The sequence below is a fragment of the Pogona vitticeps genome, chromosome 1 (assembly GCF_051106095.1).
Source record: "Pogona vitticeps strain Pit_001003342236 chromosome 1, PviZW2.1, whole genome shotgun sequence".
Taxonomy (NCBI): Eukaryota; Metazoa; Chordata; class Lepidosauria; order Squamata; family Agamidae; genus Pogona; species Pogona vitticeps.
In genome coordinates, this window is record NC_135783.1 from 198,312,131 (window position 1) to 198,328,568 (window position 16,438).

General features: G+C 38.3%; 1 protein-coding gene across 1 annotated transcript in view; it reads left to right on the forward strand.

Moving 5' to 3' along the window:
* Positions 1 to 16,438, forward strand: part of LOC110084610 (titin) — a 299,695-nt gene that overhangs the window by 120,200 nt on the left and 163,057 nt on the right. The window contains exons 103-122 of the mRNA XM_078386905.1: positions 78 to 341; positions 1,413 to 1,622; positions 1,718 to 1,795; positions 1,908 to 1,934; positions 3,865 to 3,912; positions 4,021 to 4,077; positions 4,198 to 4,275; positions 5,099 to 5,338; positions 6,188 to 6,280; positions 7,715 to 7,792; positions 8,681 to 8,746; positions 9,747 to 9,827; positions 10,312 to 10,362; positions 10,785 to 10,847; positions 11,655 to 11,726; positions 11,958 to 12,038; positions 12,777 to 12,860; positions 14,365 to 14,481; positions 14,967 to 15,050; positions 15,405 to 15,509. Of these exons, the coding sequence (XP_078243031.1) occupies positions 78 to 341; positions 1,413 to 1,622; positions 1,718 to 1,795; positions 1,908 to 1,934; positions 3,865 to 3,912; positions 4,021 to 4,077; positions 4,198 to 4,275; positions 5,099 to 5,338; positions 6,188 to 6,280; positions 7,715 to 7,792; positions 8,681 to 8,746; positions 9,747 to 9,827; positions 10,312 to 10,362; positions 10,785 to 10,847; positions 11,655 to 11,726; positions 11,958 to 12,038; positions 12,777 to 12,860; positions 14,365 to 14,481; positions 14,967 to 15,050; positions 15,405 to 15,509 (1,977 nt within the window). The remainder of the gene's footprint in view (positions 1 to 77; positions 342 to 1,412; positions 1,623 to 1,717; positions 1,796 to 1,907; positions 1,935 to 3,864; positions 3,913 to 4,020; positions 4,078 to 4,197; positions 4,276 to 5,098; positions 5,339 to 6,187; positions 6,281 to 7,714; positions 7,793 to 8,680; positions 8,747 to 9,746; positions 9,828 to 10,311; positions 10,363 to 10,784; positions 10,848 to 11,654; positions 11,727 to 11,957; positions 12,039 to 12,776; positions 12,861 to 14,364; positions 14,482 to 14,966; positions 15,051 to 15,404; positions 15,510 to 16,438) is intronic.

Consider the following 16,438-nt stretch of genomic DNA (forward strand, 5'->3'; position numbering starts at 1 on the left):
CTATGCCAAACTAGCTTTGGGTTTGATGTGAATCTTACCTGGCCTTTTCTAAAATATGTACTCTAACCTGCCGACAGAACCTGCCATTGAACGACCTCTGCGTGACACGGCCCTCAAGGAAGGCTTTACGTGCTCTTTGGTTTGTCAGTTTTCTGTTCCAAACGCAAAATCCCAGTGGTTCAGAGACGGAAAGCCCCTTAAGATAGGTGGCCGATACTCGACAGAAGTCTCAGAGAAAGTCCACAGGCTCATTATCAAAGACGTGAGAACGGAAGACCAAGGGCACTATACCTGCCGATTTGAACGGAACCTAGAAACAAGTGCCAGCCTCACAATTGAAGGTGTGTAAAGAGACGCATGGCTTGCAATGAGAATAAATCGTCAGATACGTTAACAAAGTGCCAAGGAAAGAGCAGTGATGGAAAACCCTCTGGGGGGAAAGTGGGTATACAATTTTTTCCCCCAAGACATCAGGCACTCATCATCATATTGGCTCTTATGATAGTTTTGCTTCTTTTTTTTCCTTTCAACTTCTTTATCCCAAAAATCTTTTCTAACATAAGAAGCCCTTTTGTTTCATTTATTAATGTCTTCCTTTGGCATTCTTATAATGTGGCTTGTGCTATGATTGCAACACTTCTCTTTATTATCTTGTCTTTGTGGCTTTTCTTGATTCTTCTCCTGATTAAAGCACAGTACCAACCAACTACCGTATGTCTCAACTCCATTTCCAGTATATGACATAGGCAACATGGTACGCTGAATGCTCTGATACTTCCGAGTTCCCTGTATTTCTTTATTCTTGATTTGCTCTTTCATTTATTTTCATCAGATTCATGCATATAGATAAAAACTTGCTACAGTCAAGAAAAACAATGAGTTGTGACAATGGATCATTAAAATGTATTTACTTATTTACTTATTTTATCTTATTTTGTATCATTTGGAGGCCGCCTTTCTCCTAGTGAGGGGACCTCAGGCAGCTCACAATGTTAAAACAAGTAATCATTAAAAAAACAATACAGTGGTGCCTCGCTAGACGATGATAATCCATTCCACTGAAATCGCTGTCTAGCGAAAAGCAAATTGTTGTCTAGCGAAAATCGGTTTGCGAAGCAGAGACCAAATATTGTCCAGCGAAATTCCCCCATAGGAATCAGTGTTTTGCGAATCACTATAGCAATCGCAAAAAGTCTAGCAAAAAAACTGTCATGCGGGGTAACTGTCTAGTGAGGCACCACTGTAAATCACAGACTAAAAAGCAATGAGAGTACAATAATTTCAAATCCATTAGGGAATTAAAAACAATTACAACTTTTTAAAAGCAAGCTTAGGAAAGCAAAAAGTCAACATCCAGGGTCTTAATTAAATTAAATCAAAATTAATTATTTTCCATCTTTTTTCAAAAACAGCTGAACCAATACAGTTTACAAAGACCATTCAGAATATCGTGGTGAGCGAATACCAGTCTGCGACCTTTGAGTGCGAGGTGTCTTTTGACAATGCAGTCGTCACGTGGTATAAAGAGAAAACCGAACTCCGGGAAAGCCACAAGTACAGCTTTAGGAGTGAAGCCCGTTGCCATTATATGACCATCCACAACGTTACTGCAGATGATGAAGGTAGAAAAATTAAAGAATTTTTCTTCCTTGCTCCTTAATTTCTGCATAACTGGCTGAAAGGATGCTGCTACACTGAATTTCTTCTTGGCTTTCAGGGGTGTATTCTGTAATTGCTCGCCTTGAGCCAAGAGGTGAAGCACGAAGCACTGCCGAGCTCTACCTGACAACGAAAGGTCAGTACATGCTCTGTGATTGCTTGAGAACAGTGAGATGGAAAAACTGGAGCAAAGGGCTTGAAGTCAAAAATAATTTCCAATTTTTAAAAATCGATTTCTTCTCTTGCAGAGATTAAACTGGAGATCCGGCCTCCAGGTAAAGAATTATGAATGTGATTTGTATTCTCTTTGGGGGTGGGATCTTTTTTAAAAAAAAATACCCAAGAGCCTGTTCATGAGCCTCGAGGACCTGCAGTTTGACTAAAACTAGATGTTTCTTTCTACCTGCTGCCTCCAGGGTTGAATGTCGTTGCAGAGGCTAATAATAACCAGGAATATCCGTTCAGGCAGTTCAGGAGGTTGCCAGGGACACAGAGTCTAAATTTATATTCTAAATGTACAGAAGCATTTTTCTGGCTGCTTGCCATACTATAACGTTTAGACTGGGAATCATCATCAATTTATGTTTTAATCTTCTGGACAGCACAATTCAAATGAATAAAATTCTCATATCAACTCTGCCAATGGAAGCATTTCTGTAAACAGGAACCTAACCAAGATTTGGAAGGGAAGCCACAGAGCCCTAAGAGTTAGCATTAAACCCTCACATCTGTAGCCCAAATGGGTCTCTGCCAGTTGTGCATTTGCCTAGCACTCGAGAAGGACTCTGTGGTGGGCGAAAATCAGATACTTGAGTTAGAAGCTGCTCTTTGCTCCCTGTCATGTATAGGACCCTGTGGAAGCAACTCAATAGGAACATATTAGTTTGTGTATAGAATATCTTCTCACACCATCCAAATGTGCAGTTTGCATAGGGCATGACTGCAGATTGTGCCAGCAGGTGGGAGCAAAAGTAGCCCACGTAGATCCATAATCCCCACCAACCCATGTTCCACATTTTCTCAGCACATTATAAACCTCCCCCCCCCTTGATTTAGGCTAACTGGGGTTTTAAATGATGCTGGAATCAAAGGTGAAATCTTTAAATTTCAAATTTCGACTCTTCCCTGGTTTCTGCGATAATCTGACAATTGTTGTTCTATCCAATCTTCTCAAACACATCTGAGCAGCACCAGGCTGGGGGAAGACTGTTCTACCCTTTTGCAATATTTTCTAGCTATGACAGATTGTTCTTTTACCAAGACATCTCTTCAGAGTTCAGTATTAAGATGGAGGAAACGGGCTGAAGGAAGCAGAGCATATTGAATACTAGAAGTGTCATGGTTTCCATTTATGTTGGAGTTGTGTTGCTAGAGAACTGAATTTTTTATCTAAACCAGCGTGTTAGCCATTATGGGTTTTACATCGGTATTAAAAAGCACAAAAATAAATGGAATCTATCTTTACCCTTTGGAAGAGATGCCATTTCAGGTTGCATGCGTTCTTAGATGGAGACATATTTATTTCAGAAATAGTATATATCGTTAACATGGGGATGCATTAAGTCGTAAGTGACTTGGCAGCACATCACAACCACGGCAAGAACAACATGTATAAATGAATCTTTAAATTGGGGCTCAAATATTTTGTCTGTGGTTTACTCTAAACACCAAACAACTACAAATAGGATGAACCAATAAGGCTGCAGGTTAAACAGAGCCACATGCACCTAGGGATGCTCCGGCATGCTTTGGCCAAAAAGTAGAAGATATTAGGTCCTGTAACACATTTCCCCAAAGGAAGTAACAATTGTTATGATCAGGAACGTTCCTGCTTATATTTCTAGCTGACCAGCGCTGTTTTCTTGCAAGATACAGCAGTTCATCCAATTTCTCCCAGTTATGGGGTTTTTCCCCCTCTCACTCTCCCCACCCTTTAACAGTCACCACCAAGCATTCTCTGACCACTGAGCACACTCAGTCACCACTGGGCTGTTTTTTGAACCCTCCTTTCCCCATTAGCATTTGCTCCCAGAAATACTTCTGTAAACCTTAGGGATTCCCTGGACCTCCCCAGTACTCCTTCTTGGGCATGGACTCTGTGGTTTTGGCTCTACAAGGATCCATATCCAGCCATTTAACATGCTGTTAGCCATTTACAGTAAAACCAACTAAACTCCTGTTTTGCCTTGTCCCTTGGTTTTCCAGATGTCCCGGATGCTAAAGTTGCTGTTCCAGTCGAAGCTCCAACTGAAGGTATGATTGGTATTAATGCTTCTGCTGTTCACAATGGCAAAGGAGGTAATTTAGGGCGGTGTTGCCACACTGAAGTATTTTGACACAAATATTCCTTTTACTCCTAAGAAGTTCCTGCTCTTCCTATCTTCATTCCCCTGCCAGAAGAGAAGAAGAAGGAAAAAGGTATTCCAACTTTTTTGGTTCATAAAATTGAAACAACAGATAACTGTCACGTATTTCCACTTGCTTACTTCGTTTAAGTGCTGAATATATATATGTTTTTTTTCTCTTTATTTTTTACAGTGGTCAAAAAGACAATTGTAAAGAAAGTCACCAAAAAGGAGGTTCCTAAACCTCCAGAGGAGGTAGCACCTCCTAAAGGTACCATCAGAAAATTAATTCTCTGTATTCATTCTTTGCACCAGCCATTCTCATCCCTTTTGTTTGTTTGTTTGTTTCTTTTTGTTTTTGGGCCATGGCCATAAACACAATAGGAAAGAAATACAAGCCAAATCAGGATCGTATAAATCTCATAACAAATCTCGTAAGGTGGTGTGTGGAGAATTGTTTCCGTTCTGTGCCTCCCCTTCAAATGTGTTAGGGAGCCCCCAAGGAGCCACATGACCCACATTAAAAAGCTGAATTATAAAGAACAGACAGTATTCTGATAAAGTGAATGACAAAAATGGCAATATGTCTTCTGCACATGAAACATGCTTTTGTCACTTGAAAGTCTTGATGAACGTTTACATATTGCAGAGTGCACATGGAGCAAGGGTGGGCGTGTTCTGGGAGTCATTCCTTTCACCAGGTCATGGCACAGAGCTGCCTCAATTGTCCATTTCGTCAGCATAAAGGCTCCGCTTTCCTTTGAAAAGTGCTGTTTTGCCTTTAGGCAAGGTTCAGCCTTCCTGTGTAGCTTGTAAAACAAGTAGTTGGATGTTTCTGTGAGACTTTTTAGTGTGTGGATCTGCAAGAGAGGCAAAACAGCACTTTTTGTGGAAAGGTCCTACTTGTCACATTCCGAGGCTGCTAACGTCTGTCAGCAGTATCAACGAATATGGGGGCCTGCAAGCCACATTGTGCCTACCCCAGACAAAGTATGACTTGAGAAAGGGACAAGACATGTATAAAGTGTACTTGTGAGGCTCAATATTCAAACGTTGAATTGTTTCAAATATTAATGCAAGCTTCTTTTTCAAAGTTCCTGTCAAGAAACCTCAAGAGGTCAAAGTAGTCGCTGTGCCTAAGAAGAAAGAAGAAGCTTATGAGAAAAAGGAGGAAATCTATGAAGTTCACAGAGAAGCATATGAAGAATGGGAAGAGGACTATGGAGAGAAATATGAGTATTACGAAAGAGAAGAAGGTTATGATGAAGAGGAAGAGGAATGGCAATATGGAGAAAGAGAAGTGACTTATGAGGAAAAACAATATCATGAAGAAGGTATATTTCCTTTTAAAAACCAAAAACACCTTGCCCTGTACTTGGTTTTCTGATCTTTCATTGATTTGGAGAACCCCAGCAAGATTAGAAAAGTTGCTGTATCATCTGCTGAACCTTTTCAACTTTCTGGCTGAAAAAAATTTGTTTGGATATTAGTTTTGCACACATTTTGCTTGAGGGAATGATATATTTCCATATAATGGAGCCACAGTAGTTAAACTAATGACAGCCTGTATTCAGTCACATGTGAACCAAGAATACACTGAGGTGAATGTTCCAGAATGTAGAAATATTACTTTTTTTTTAACTGCAGTTCCCAGAATCCCCCACCTTGAGTGGCTAGTGGTCTAAGATGTCCAAAAAGTAGCATCTATGCACCCTGAACATTTGCTGCATTCATTATTCTCTTTGCTACAACTAGGTGGTTCTTTAAGTCAATTGCCTGAAGCGAGCCTGAGGTGGTTTCATATATGAAAAGTCATTCATGCCTGGGTTTTTAAAATAATATTCTTTTCCAAAATACTAGCAGTAACATATGGTTATTGGATTAACTGTTTGAATAAATGTGTTGATCCTGTGGAGAACTTGCTTGGTAACCATTCCATAATACGTATTTTGTCATTAAAAGACAATCATAAAAATAAAATAGAAAATAGGTGCTAATCCCTTTACAGATATTTAATTGAGTATGCTATTTTCAATTAAATTACCTTTCCTCCTTCAAATGTTAGCAAATATTGTGCATGGGAGCAGAAGGAGGATCACACTAATTAAACTAGTAATAAAAAGGTCTGTGCTTTATGGTCAGTCTGCAGGTTTGCTGATCCTGTCATTGTCTTTTTTTTACAGTGGTTCATGTTCCAAGAAAACCAGAACCTGTACATAAACCACCAGAAATTTCAACCAAGAGAGAAGAAAAGAAAAAAGTAGTTGTACAAAAAGGTACAGGATTGAGAATTTTAATGTCAAAATGCAGCATATCTTATTTCAAATCCTCATATGACGAGGAATAGTAATAGTAGTAGTATAGCCACCTTTGAACTGTATTTTAAAGGTACATGTTTACTAGTAAAGTTATCTCTGCATCTGCATTCCTCAAGTTCACAGTACTTGAGGAAAAGAAGCACAAAAGCACCCCCATTCCAAAATCAAGGGCATTTTGAGAGCACTAAACTTTGCCAAAAAGTTCTGGTAGTCTTTACTTGCCATGGCAGAGAAGTGGCCATACTCTGGCAGTCACATCATCCTCCCCCAAATGTCCCAAAATGTGTGACGAATCCAGAAAATTCAGAAGAAAATAATGATTGCTAGGAGGCAGATACCAATGCAAGGAGCTTCTCCTTTCTCACATGGTTGCCTGCCAACCAACCAACCAACCAACCAACCAACCAACCAACCAACCAACCAACCAACCAACCAACCAACCAACCAACCAACCAACCAACCAACCAACCAACCAACCAACCAACCAACCAACCAACCAACCAACCAACCAACCAACCAACCAACCAACCAACCAACCAACCAACCAACCAACCAACCAACCAACCAACCAGTAAAATACATAACTATCTGTCTATTAGTAAGCTGTAAGAAAGATCTCTGTCTTGCACGCACCATGTTGCTATTCAAATGGTATGATATTTTCATTGCAGCAGTTGGTCATTGCTGGACCATCCACCCCCCACACACTACAAACACATTGAAGTGAACATGTCCTCCTGTCTCCCTAGTTCATTAGATATCCTTGAACATCCCCTCTAAATCTTTTTACCTATCTGGTAAATTGCTGAATTGCCTCTGCTAATTGTGCTGCCTACAGAATTATGAAGGTTGGTTGGTTGGACCTTCCAGAAAAGCACAATTCCATCAGCCTTAATGTGCTCATTTTTCTGACCCACTCCCAGAAAGATGAAGTAGAGAGAGGACCAATGAAAGGATAAATATTGTCTATCTCAGAAATTCCACGGACAGGATGTAAAATTATTTATTTCTTAAGGTTAAAACTGGCATGTTTTCAAAATTGTTCCCATTGTACACTAAAGAGAACGCTAGCTTCTATATTAAAAGCTGAGCAATGGTTATTCGTAAACAGATGTTAGGGTAGATGATTTTAGATGGACAATATAATGTTTTTAAAATAACACTGCCTGAGGTTTTACCTATATTAAGGATATATTATGTTATTAATTGGAAAGAAGGGGTTGTTTTATCATGGTTTAATGGAATTTTATTACCCTGGCCAACTTTACTAAACAATAATTATATGTATCTATTTTATATTGATTTGGTTTTACTGGTCTTTAACCGTAATAAAGTATACTACTACTATATTAAAAGCTGTCCTCAAGATCTAATGTTTTAAATCTCTATTAGTTACACGAAAACCTGTAGTGGAAGAGGTGGAAAGAGCTGCTCAGAGAATGGAAGAGGAGAAAGTTAAACGAATCAGAGGTATTATTACTAAACAAACTGGTTGTGCACTTAACAGACTAACAGTCTTCTCAAAGTGTTTGCTTTAATGTAATCTCAGCAAAATGTAGGAAGCTGCCTTTTTCCAGCTCAAACTCTTTGTCCCTGTAGCCATGCAGTGTCTACTATAACTGCTGGCGTATGGGCTATCTAGAACACCCATTTCTGGCCTCATATATCTTTATGATTGCCTGTTCCCTGATGCTTTTAATAAGGATGGAGCCTGGAATCCTTTTTGTGTCAAATATCTGCTGTATCACTGCACTAAGATCCTTTATTTGCATATATATCTATTTAAAATACATCTTACCTTTCTACTCCAAAGCCCATACTTAACAATAGTGGAAAAATTAGCTGTAATTATCTTTTTTTAAGCATTAGAGTAAAACAATTTTGTGTTGAAGATAAAACCTTTTGGAGTCATTGACCCAAATCCTCTTACCTAATTAAGCTGGTTTAGCACAAATTATCAGTTATGACAAAAACTCTGTGAAAATGATTAATGTGGGAAGAACAAAGTGTCACAATAATGTCTCACAATGTTATTGTGAGACCTGCACAGAACATTCGTGTAGCTGACAGATTTTCACAGCCTTAGTTCTAAATCTTTTTCAGGCAGATATCGATTTTATTTGCTCTATTTACTAATGTATATAAGATTTCATTCATAAAGTGTATGTCATATTTGTGAACTATACAAAAGCCCCAAAGGGTTGACTGTTGTTCTGTATGAATAAGTGAGGCAACAGTGCAAACCATTATAAGCCATGACAAATTACTATTTAAAATGTGATTTTAGCACTGAAAATGTTACTTCAAAGCTTTGGCATTTCTCATATGTTTGTGACTTAACCATTAATATCCTTAAAGCTCCTGAAGTCCCACCAGAAAAACCTGCCCGGAAGGTAGTCCACGAGGAAGTTATAGAAAGAAAAGGTACAAAACAAAATGTTTTCCTTTTTTTTTAAATGTTCAGATTTGTCTAAGACATGAACACATACATGTGCATGTACATGTCTGCTCATGTTTATCCTTTGACATCCTTTATTAACTATTTTCAACTAGTGCATTGATCTGTATTGTTCCTCTTACAAATTAGGATAGAACATGATCCATTTCATGTGGGAAGTCTGTAAAGAGCTCAAGGATATTGCATCCCAGCCCTTCACCTCCTCGTGTTCCCACTTTCTTTCCCCAAAGTCTCTTATTATTTACTGCACAGCTAGTGGTTACCCTCACTGGGCTGTTTTGAGAGAACATCCCAGTAGATGCTCTGGAACTTTTAGGAACTCTAATACTCCCTTAAAGATGCTACATCTCCTCATGCCTCTGTGGCCCTGTTTTGATATTCGTTGAGTCACCACTCACAAACTCAGGCCCTGGTCACACAAGGGAAATGGTCTCTAGTTTTTCAATACTTTCCATACCTCTGTTGTACTGGTACGCAGTCACATGGTATATATACCGGGGCGAATGTCCCAAGAACTTTTAGTAGTAACTATTTATTTCCTCCTGTTTGAATGATGATGGCCAGCTACACCATGGTACCAGTTTATTGTCTCTCTTGTTTCAAAGGGCAATTTGGAGCCGCTATAGATAGATAGATAGATAGATAGATAGATAGATAGATAGATAGATAGATAGATAGATAGATAGATAGATAGATAGATAGATAGATAGATAGATAGATAGATAGATAGATAGATAGATAGATAGATAGATAGATAGATAGATAGGTTTATAAATTGTTTTTGTAGGGCTTGCACAGAAAAATGTATTTGTTCCAATGTTTAAAAACATTGCCTACTCTTTCAAATAATTGTTATCTGTAGAGATTGTTACTTCGTGTCCTGCTGCTCCGTATACCTATACTCAGTTTACCAATTTCATACTTTCATTAATTTAAAAATACTAAAATGAGCTATTCCCTTTCAAGTACCAGCAGAAGAAAAGTGGACTATTTCAGAAGAAAAGATATCTGTTTCATACCACCGGGAAGAAGAATACACATATTCAGGTAATAATATTTTTCTTTCTTTCTTTCTTTCTTTCTTTCTTTCTTTCTTTCTTTCTTTCTTTCTTTCTTTCTTTCTTTCTTTCTTTCTTTCTTTCTTTCTTTCTTTCTTTCTTTCTTTCTTTCTGTTTTGTCTCATGTAAAAATTGCACCATTTTCCAACAATATCTTAGGGATACAGCAACACTTTGCATACATGAAACTCTCTTATACAGAGTAGCTGCCTCATTTTTATTTTGTACTGATAAAATATAGCTCTAATGCTGGTGTTCTTCTGTATGCAAGTCTTTATCCCCTACACTGAAATGGTTAGAGCAGTATTCAGGGATAGCAGCTTTACAAGCATATATGAGCACTAGGAAGTTTTCAAACGGAGGCAATGGTCATAGTTAACTTGCTGTTACATTTTTTTGTTTTATGTACTAATTCATAATTACCTAAAACAGAATGTAAGAATAACTTTTAATTCTTGCCTTTCTCCTTGAAGAACCGGAAGAGTATGAAGAGGATAGCGTTTATGTGGAATATCCAACTGAAGGTAGATTCAAATCTGCTTAGCTTTGCCTTGCAATCTGCAGTTTTATCTGAAGTCTTAAGTGTGGAGAGTGTGATTCGAGTAGTTATTGTACATCCTTTTCAGTTCTTCATTGTGGTCACACAAAGTGGGGTTTGTGGATAATGTTTTGCAACATTCAGATGATTGACAAACATAAAATGATGATGGCTATGATTGCACCCACTGTGTTTGGATTTTGCAGGGCATGAATGTGTGGAGAGAGCATGTGTTACCATCAGGTTACCATCTAGAGTTTAGGTTTCGGACTGTGGGGGAGAACCTGTCTTTTCCTTCCTCTTTGATGTAGTCATCATACATCTAAGTAGAGGAGTGTGGATCATTTCAGTGTTGTCTAGAATATTAAGTCCAATAGAACTTATCAGTCTTACCATTCTTTTTTAAAGAACCAGAAGAATATGAAGAAGAAAGATACTACGTGGAAGCTCCTGAAGTTCCACCACCTAAAGGTAGCTTTTTAAAAAAAAAAAATCAGTTTAACATTCTTTTTTGAGGGACGTGGTGGTGCTGCAGGTTAAACTGCAGAAGCCTCTGGACTGCAAGGTCGGAAGACCAGCAGTCAGAAGATCGAATCCACATGACGGAGTGAGCTCCTGTCACTTGTGCCGGCTCCTACCAACCTAGCATTTTGAGAGCATCTAAAAATGCGAGTAAATAAATAGGTACCACCTTGGTGGGAAGGTAACGGTGTTCCGTGTCTAGTCGCACTGGCCACGTGACCACGAAAACTGTCTTCGGACAAATGCTGGCTCTATGGCTTGGAAACGGAGATGAGCACCGTCCCCTAGAGTTGACTGGACTAAATGTCAAGCAGAAATGTCTTTACTTTTACCTAATATTCTTTTTTAGTATGTATGTTTTCCTAAACTTCCAGCCATGAAAGAATTATCATTGTGCCCATTGCCCACACTTGTTGGTCTTGTCCCAGACTCCTGAAGATTAAAAAAAAAACAATGCAATGTTCACATCATTAGAAATGACATTTCTTAGTTTTGGAAGATTCACATTGGCTTGCTTTAATTAGAGGACTGGTTACTAGCAGATGTCCTGAATTCATTTGGAAGCTGAGTTCTTAGTCATGAGAACAACTGCATCTTTGGAGTGAAACAAAGCTGGTGTCTCACCTAATTCTACCTGTCTGGCTGTTAGCAAATTAGCAAGTTTCCATTTAGTTGGAATATAATAACATTGGAATACTATGAGAAGTATTTCAATGGCCACTATTTCCTGACCAACCCAGTGTTTTGTGTTTATAGTTCCTGAGGTCCATGTGAAGGTAAAAGAGCCAGTTCCTGTTCCCAAGAAGGTGGAGCCACCACCAGCTAAAAGTGAGTAAGATGTGCAAAACAATTAGTATACATCTGAGATAACTCTTTCTTCCATGCCTCACTGTCTGAACAATTTCAAGACCACCCAAAATGGCTTTACTACTAACATCTTCTGTATTCGTAGCCTACTTAAGTAGACCTTTGTCAATAATTTGGACATTTCCTTCTCTAATATTAATGACTTGAGGCCTTGAGCAATTTGTAAACATTTATCCTTGTGTGTCTTTAAAGTACCTGAGGTCCCAAAGAAGGTTGTCCCAGAAAGGAAGAAACCCACTCCTCCACCAAAACCGGAAGCTCCACCAGCTAAAGGTACATGAGCTGCAAAAGAAAAGCATCTTGCTCACCTTTATTCTTTGGCATAAAATGTCTCCATCCCTGTGTTATCTTAATGTCTTTGTTGTCATGTAAGAAACGTGTGTGCGTACCACAATAATAGAGTTATCATTAAGAATAATTTGCAAAGTTTTACTTTCTAATACCCTGTTTCCCTGAAAATAAGCCCTAGTTTGGTTTTTCAGGATGCTCATAATATAAGCCCTAGTCCAAAAATAAGCCCCAGTTAAGGGAAACTCCATCCTCCACCATAGTGCAGCAACCAGAAGAAGATGACATGACTGTATTTGAATAAACGTAGATTGCTGTACATGAAGAAAATAAAACATCCCCTGAAAATAAGCCCTAATGCATTTTTGGGAGCAAAAATTAATGTAAGACCCTATCTTATTTTCTGGGAAACACGGTAGAATTTTCTAATAGAATATCTGACGTGATTGGTCTATCTGTACGCCATGTAAATCACTTATTAGTCAAAGCACATTACTGTGTTCATTAAAAACTGTGGAATGCATATACAATGCATCTGTGCTCTTGATCACAGCTTGAAAGACTCTTCCTTTCCTATTAAGGCAGAAGATTCAATGCAATGCTTTCATCTGTCAATTACCTTACTTCTAACTTCTTTATGCTTTATTTAAAAAAATCTTTTAATACTGGACTGTGAATAAGAGTTCCAAATAATGAAATACATTTTTCCAAACAATTACCAAGTGCCAGAGGTACCTAAGAAACCTGTTCCAGAAGAAAGAAAACCTACAGCTGTTCCTAAGAAAGAAGTGCCACCACCACCTAAAGGTACTTAACTTAAAATGAAGTCACCTGTAAAGCCTCTGTCCCCTGGGAGTTATCTTCATCATGTCATCAGATTTAATAGGTTTACCTCATCAATGTATATAGCGATGGAAACTTCTCTCCATGTACAAATGTCATGTCTGAGGACTGCAGGGAATCTTAAGTTTTGCACCTTCTTGGCATTAGGCTGTAGCATTTCATGGAGACCATCCTCTCTTTCTTTGTGTTTATATGTAAACACTAACCATGAGAGGTTATCAATCGTAATGTCAAGTACGTACAATGATATAACTACGGTTCTGTGCTTAGGAATAAGATTCGCTAGATGGCGCTTGCAACACTAATAAATGAATTTATGGCAATGTCCTCTAAACGAGATTGTGTCAAAGTCTCAAGAGAGACTGTTATAATCCAATGAATGAGAAATCTCACTGGATGAAAGAAAATATAAAAAGAAGGTGCACTTAGCAGTGGGACATGAAGCCTACACAATAAGTGCTGAGGCTGATGCTAGGCTGTTCAGAATCACTTATTTGTAAGTGGCACCACATAGATACAAAAATCCTGGCACGAGAATTATATTTGAGATGTTCCTTTAGAAGCTTTTACCTACACCTTTTTATACTTTTAAATTTTTAAAACACATTCTCCTGTGCTTTGCTCAGATTCTTTGTAAGTAAAGGAAGGTGACCGGGGTCATCAGGATATCTCATTGGTTCACATTTGGTCCCAGTTGTGGCTGTTTCATTGAGGTCAGCTTACAGAGTTTAACCCACATGCCCCAGGGCCTCTCTGATAACTCACTTTCTACAGAGATGAATGTTAGGGAGAGTGACTCATGGTTCCCTGACTCTAATAGATGGGAGCTGTAGAAAGGGTGGATTAGGCAGGCACCTCACCCACCTGACAATAATTGGCTGTCAATTCTTATGCAATTCTTGGAAACTAGATATATTTTTTAAATCTTTAAAGTGCCTGATGAAGTACCAAAGCAATGCCAGAAGAAAAAGTACCCTTCCTAAAAAAAGTGGAACCACCTGCTAAAGATACAAAAACACAGTTGTTAAGCAGATTTTTAATTGGTTATTTCGCATATGATTTATTTGGCCTAAGTTGTGAAGAAACATTTACCAGCCATTGTTTCTGAGTACTTAGCTGTTGCTTTCTGAAATCGTTGTTCAGTGCTAAATTGTATCTTTGCAAATAATTACTCTCCAAGAATGTTAACTATGATTAGGTACCTTAAAAATACCACAATTTTATCATTTTGCATAGAACTTTAGAAATTCAGTTTTGGTTCCCTTAAAGCATCCCGTTAAAAAACTGTGATGTTTAACTGAGCAAGGCTGTTACTGATCGGGCCTTTTGAAGGTCTTTAATTCACATGGTCATCCTAAATCAGGAAAACTAACAATAATCACTTCTAATATAATTTAGGAGTTCTCAAATAGCATCATGTAAATCTCACTTCACTTTGATTATCAATAATATTGTAATGTTTTTAAAGTCCCTGAGGTACCTAAGAAGGTTCCAGAGGTACCTAAGAAGGTTCCAGAGGTACCTAAGAAGGTTCCAGAAGAGAAAGTTCTTGTTCCAAAGAAAAAAGAGGCTCCCCCAGCCAAAGGTACAAGATTCACATTTGGCTATTAAAACCAACACGTTATTTCTTAATATTTGTTTCCTTGTCTCTTTGTATTTTCTTCTTAATTATTTGCATGTCCATTCATGGCACACTCAACTCAAGTCTTATGCAAAGTATGTTTGTTTATGGATGTCTATGATCTTAGTCAACCAAATCTGTAGCTTCTATATATTCTTGTATATGCTTCTTTTATAAAGCATAGAAAAAGATTCTTGAAGGAAAAAAAATATTCCCTTTATGTTAAAAAAAGGCTCCACCTGCTAAAGGCACATTAGTCTCTCTTGAAAGAAAACAAAATGAGACAAAAAAACCATTTGTGTTTTATATTCATATGATGTTCGTTACACCCTTTATGTTTTCTTAGTAGTTCTTTTTTTTTAAATCTCATCATTATATTTTAAGTTTTAAAACGCCATCCTTGCTCCTGCTTTCTTTGGTAATGCTAATACCAAATGATTTCTTTAAAGTGCCTGCAGTACAGAAGAAAGTCACCCCTGAGGAAAAGCTACCAGTTGCTGTTCCCAAAAAGGTGGAAGCACCTCCTGCCAAAGGTATGCGATTTTGGACACAACCGCCATGGCCTTGATTGCCATGCTCTTATAGTCTTAAAAAGTCTTTGTTTTTCTTCCATATGCTGATCTCTTTCTGTGTCGTGTACCATGCCATCTTGTTGGGGACTGTTCAGTTTTGGGGCCATGGGATTTGTTCATGGGTTCACTTCGCAATGCCCTTCCACCTTTACTTTGCATGTTTCATATTAAAGAGCTGTACACAGCTTACATGCCTTTTTTGTACTTCTTTGCTGAGCGTATTGTCACATAAACGTCTTCAAAATAGCAGCCTCAATCCTTAGTCAGAATTTCTGCATTCCAATTAAAATTGCACACATTTAATGTCTTTCAAAGTGCCTGAGGTGCCTAAGAGAGCTGTTGTAGAAGAGAAAATATTTGCTGCAGAAGAAAAAATATCTTTTGCCATTTCTAAAAGAGTGGAAGCTCCTTCTCCTGAAGGTATCTTGCAAGCAGTTGGGATGGTGAACAATCTAACCATTTCCAGGCACTTTTAATTGTGATTAATTAAACATCTGCTTGTTTAAGGAACAAAAGATGCAGTTAACATCTTTTGTTCCTTGTTTACTGCTAATAGCTACAGTGTTGTCTTTGTGTGTATTGGTACATTTGTATGTCAGAACATTTTGTAAGTCCGAGTACAGGCAAGCTTCTCAAGGGACACGTATTTCCTCAGTCTTATTACATGACTCAAGTTGCACAGGCTATCCCCATCACACATGGCCTACAAAGCACTAGCAGAAGACTTCCCAGTATATCCTGCCCGAAAATAACAGAAATCACATTACAGTATTAGAAACAGCAAACAAGTTAAATGCATAATATAATGTATGAGCTGAGGCAAATGGAGGAAGTTCTCTAGACTTGGGATCACCTTTTTCCCCACACAGCATTCTTTCATTATGCCAGAAATGCCTCTTCTGGGGATGAGTTTCTGCTGGAGGATCCAACTTCTTATCTTTGCTTCCCTGCCTCCCCATATACCATGCAAAGAAGTCAACATTATTATTTTGAGGAATTTCGAGTACGAGGACCAATCTTCTTCCTCTTCCATTCCACTTTTCTTTTGGCAGTACAAAGCCCATGGCGAAGGCTCCATGTGGCACTCGTGCAGGGTTCCACACACATCAGGGGAAAGACTTAGGAGGCCAGATACTTGTTCATATTACCTAACCATGATGGAGTTTGCTAATGGTTCTCTTAAATATCAACTGTGGTGGAATTTTGACATTACTACAGTCACAGTTGATATCAAGTGCTTCTGTGCATGTGTATGTGTAGAATGCAGTTAACATCTTTTGTGTGCATGTCTGTACAACAGTGTTGACAATGGCTACCCAGCCATCCTTTTCCTAGCAATATTACCAATA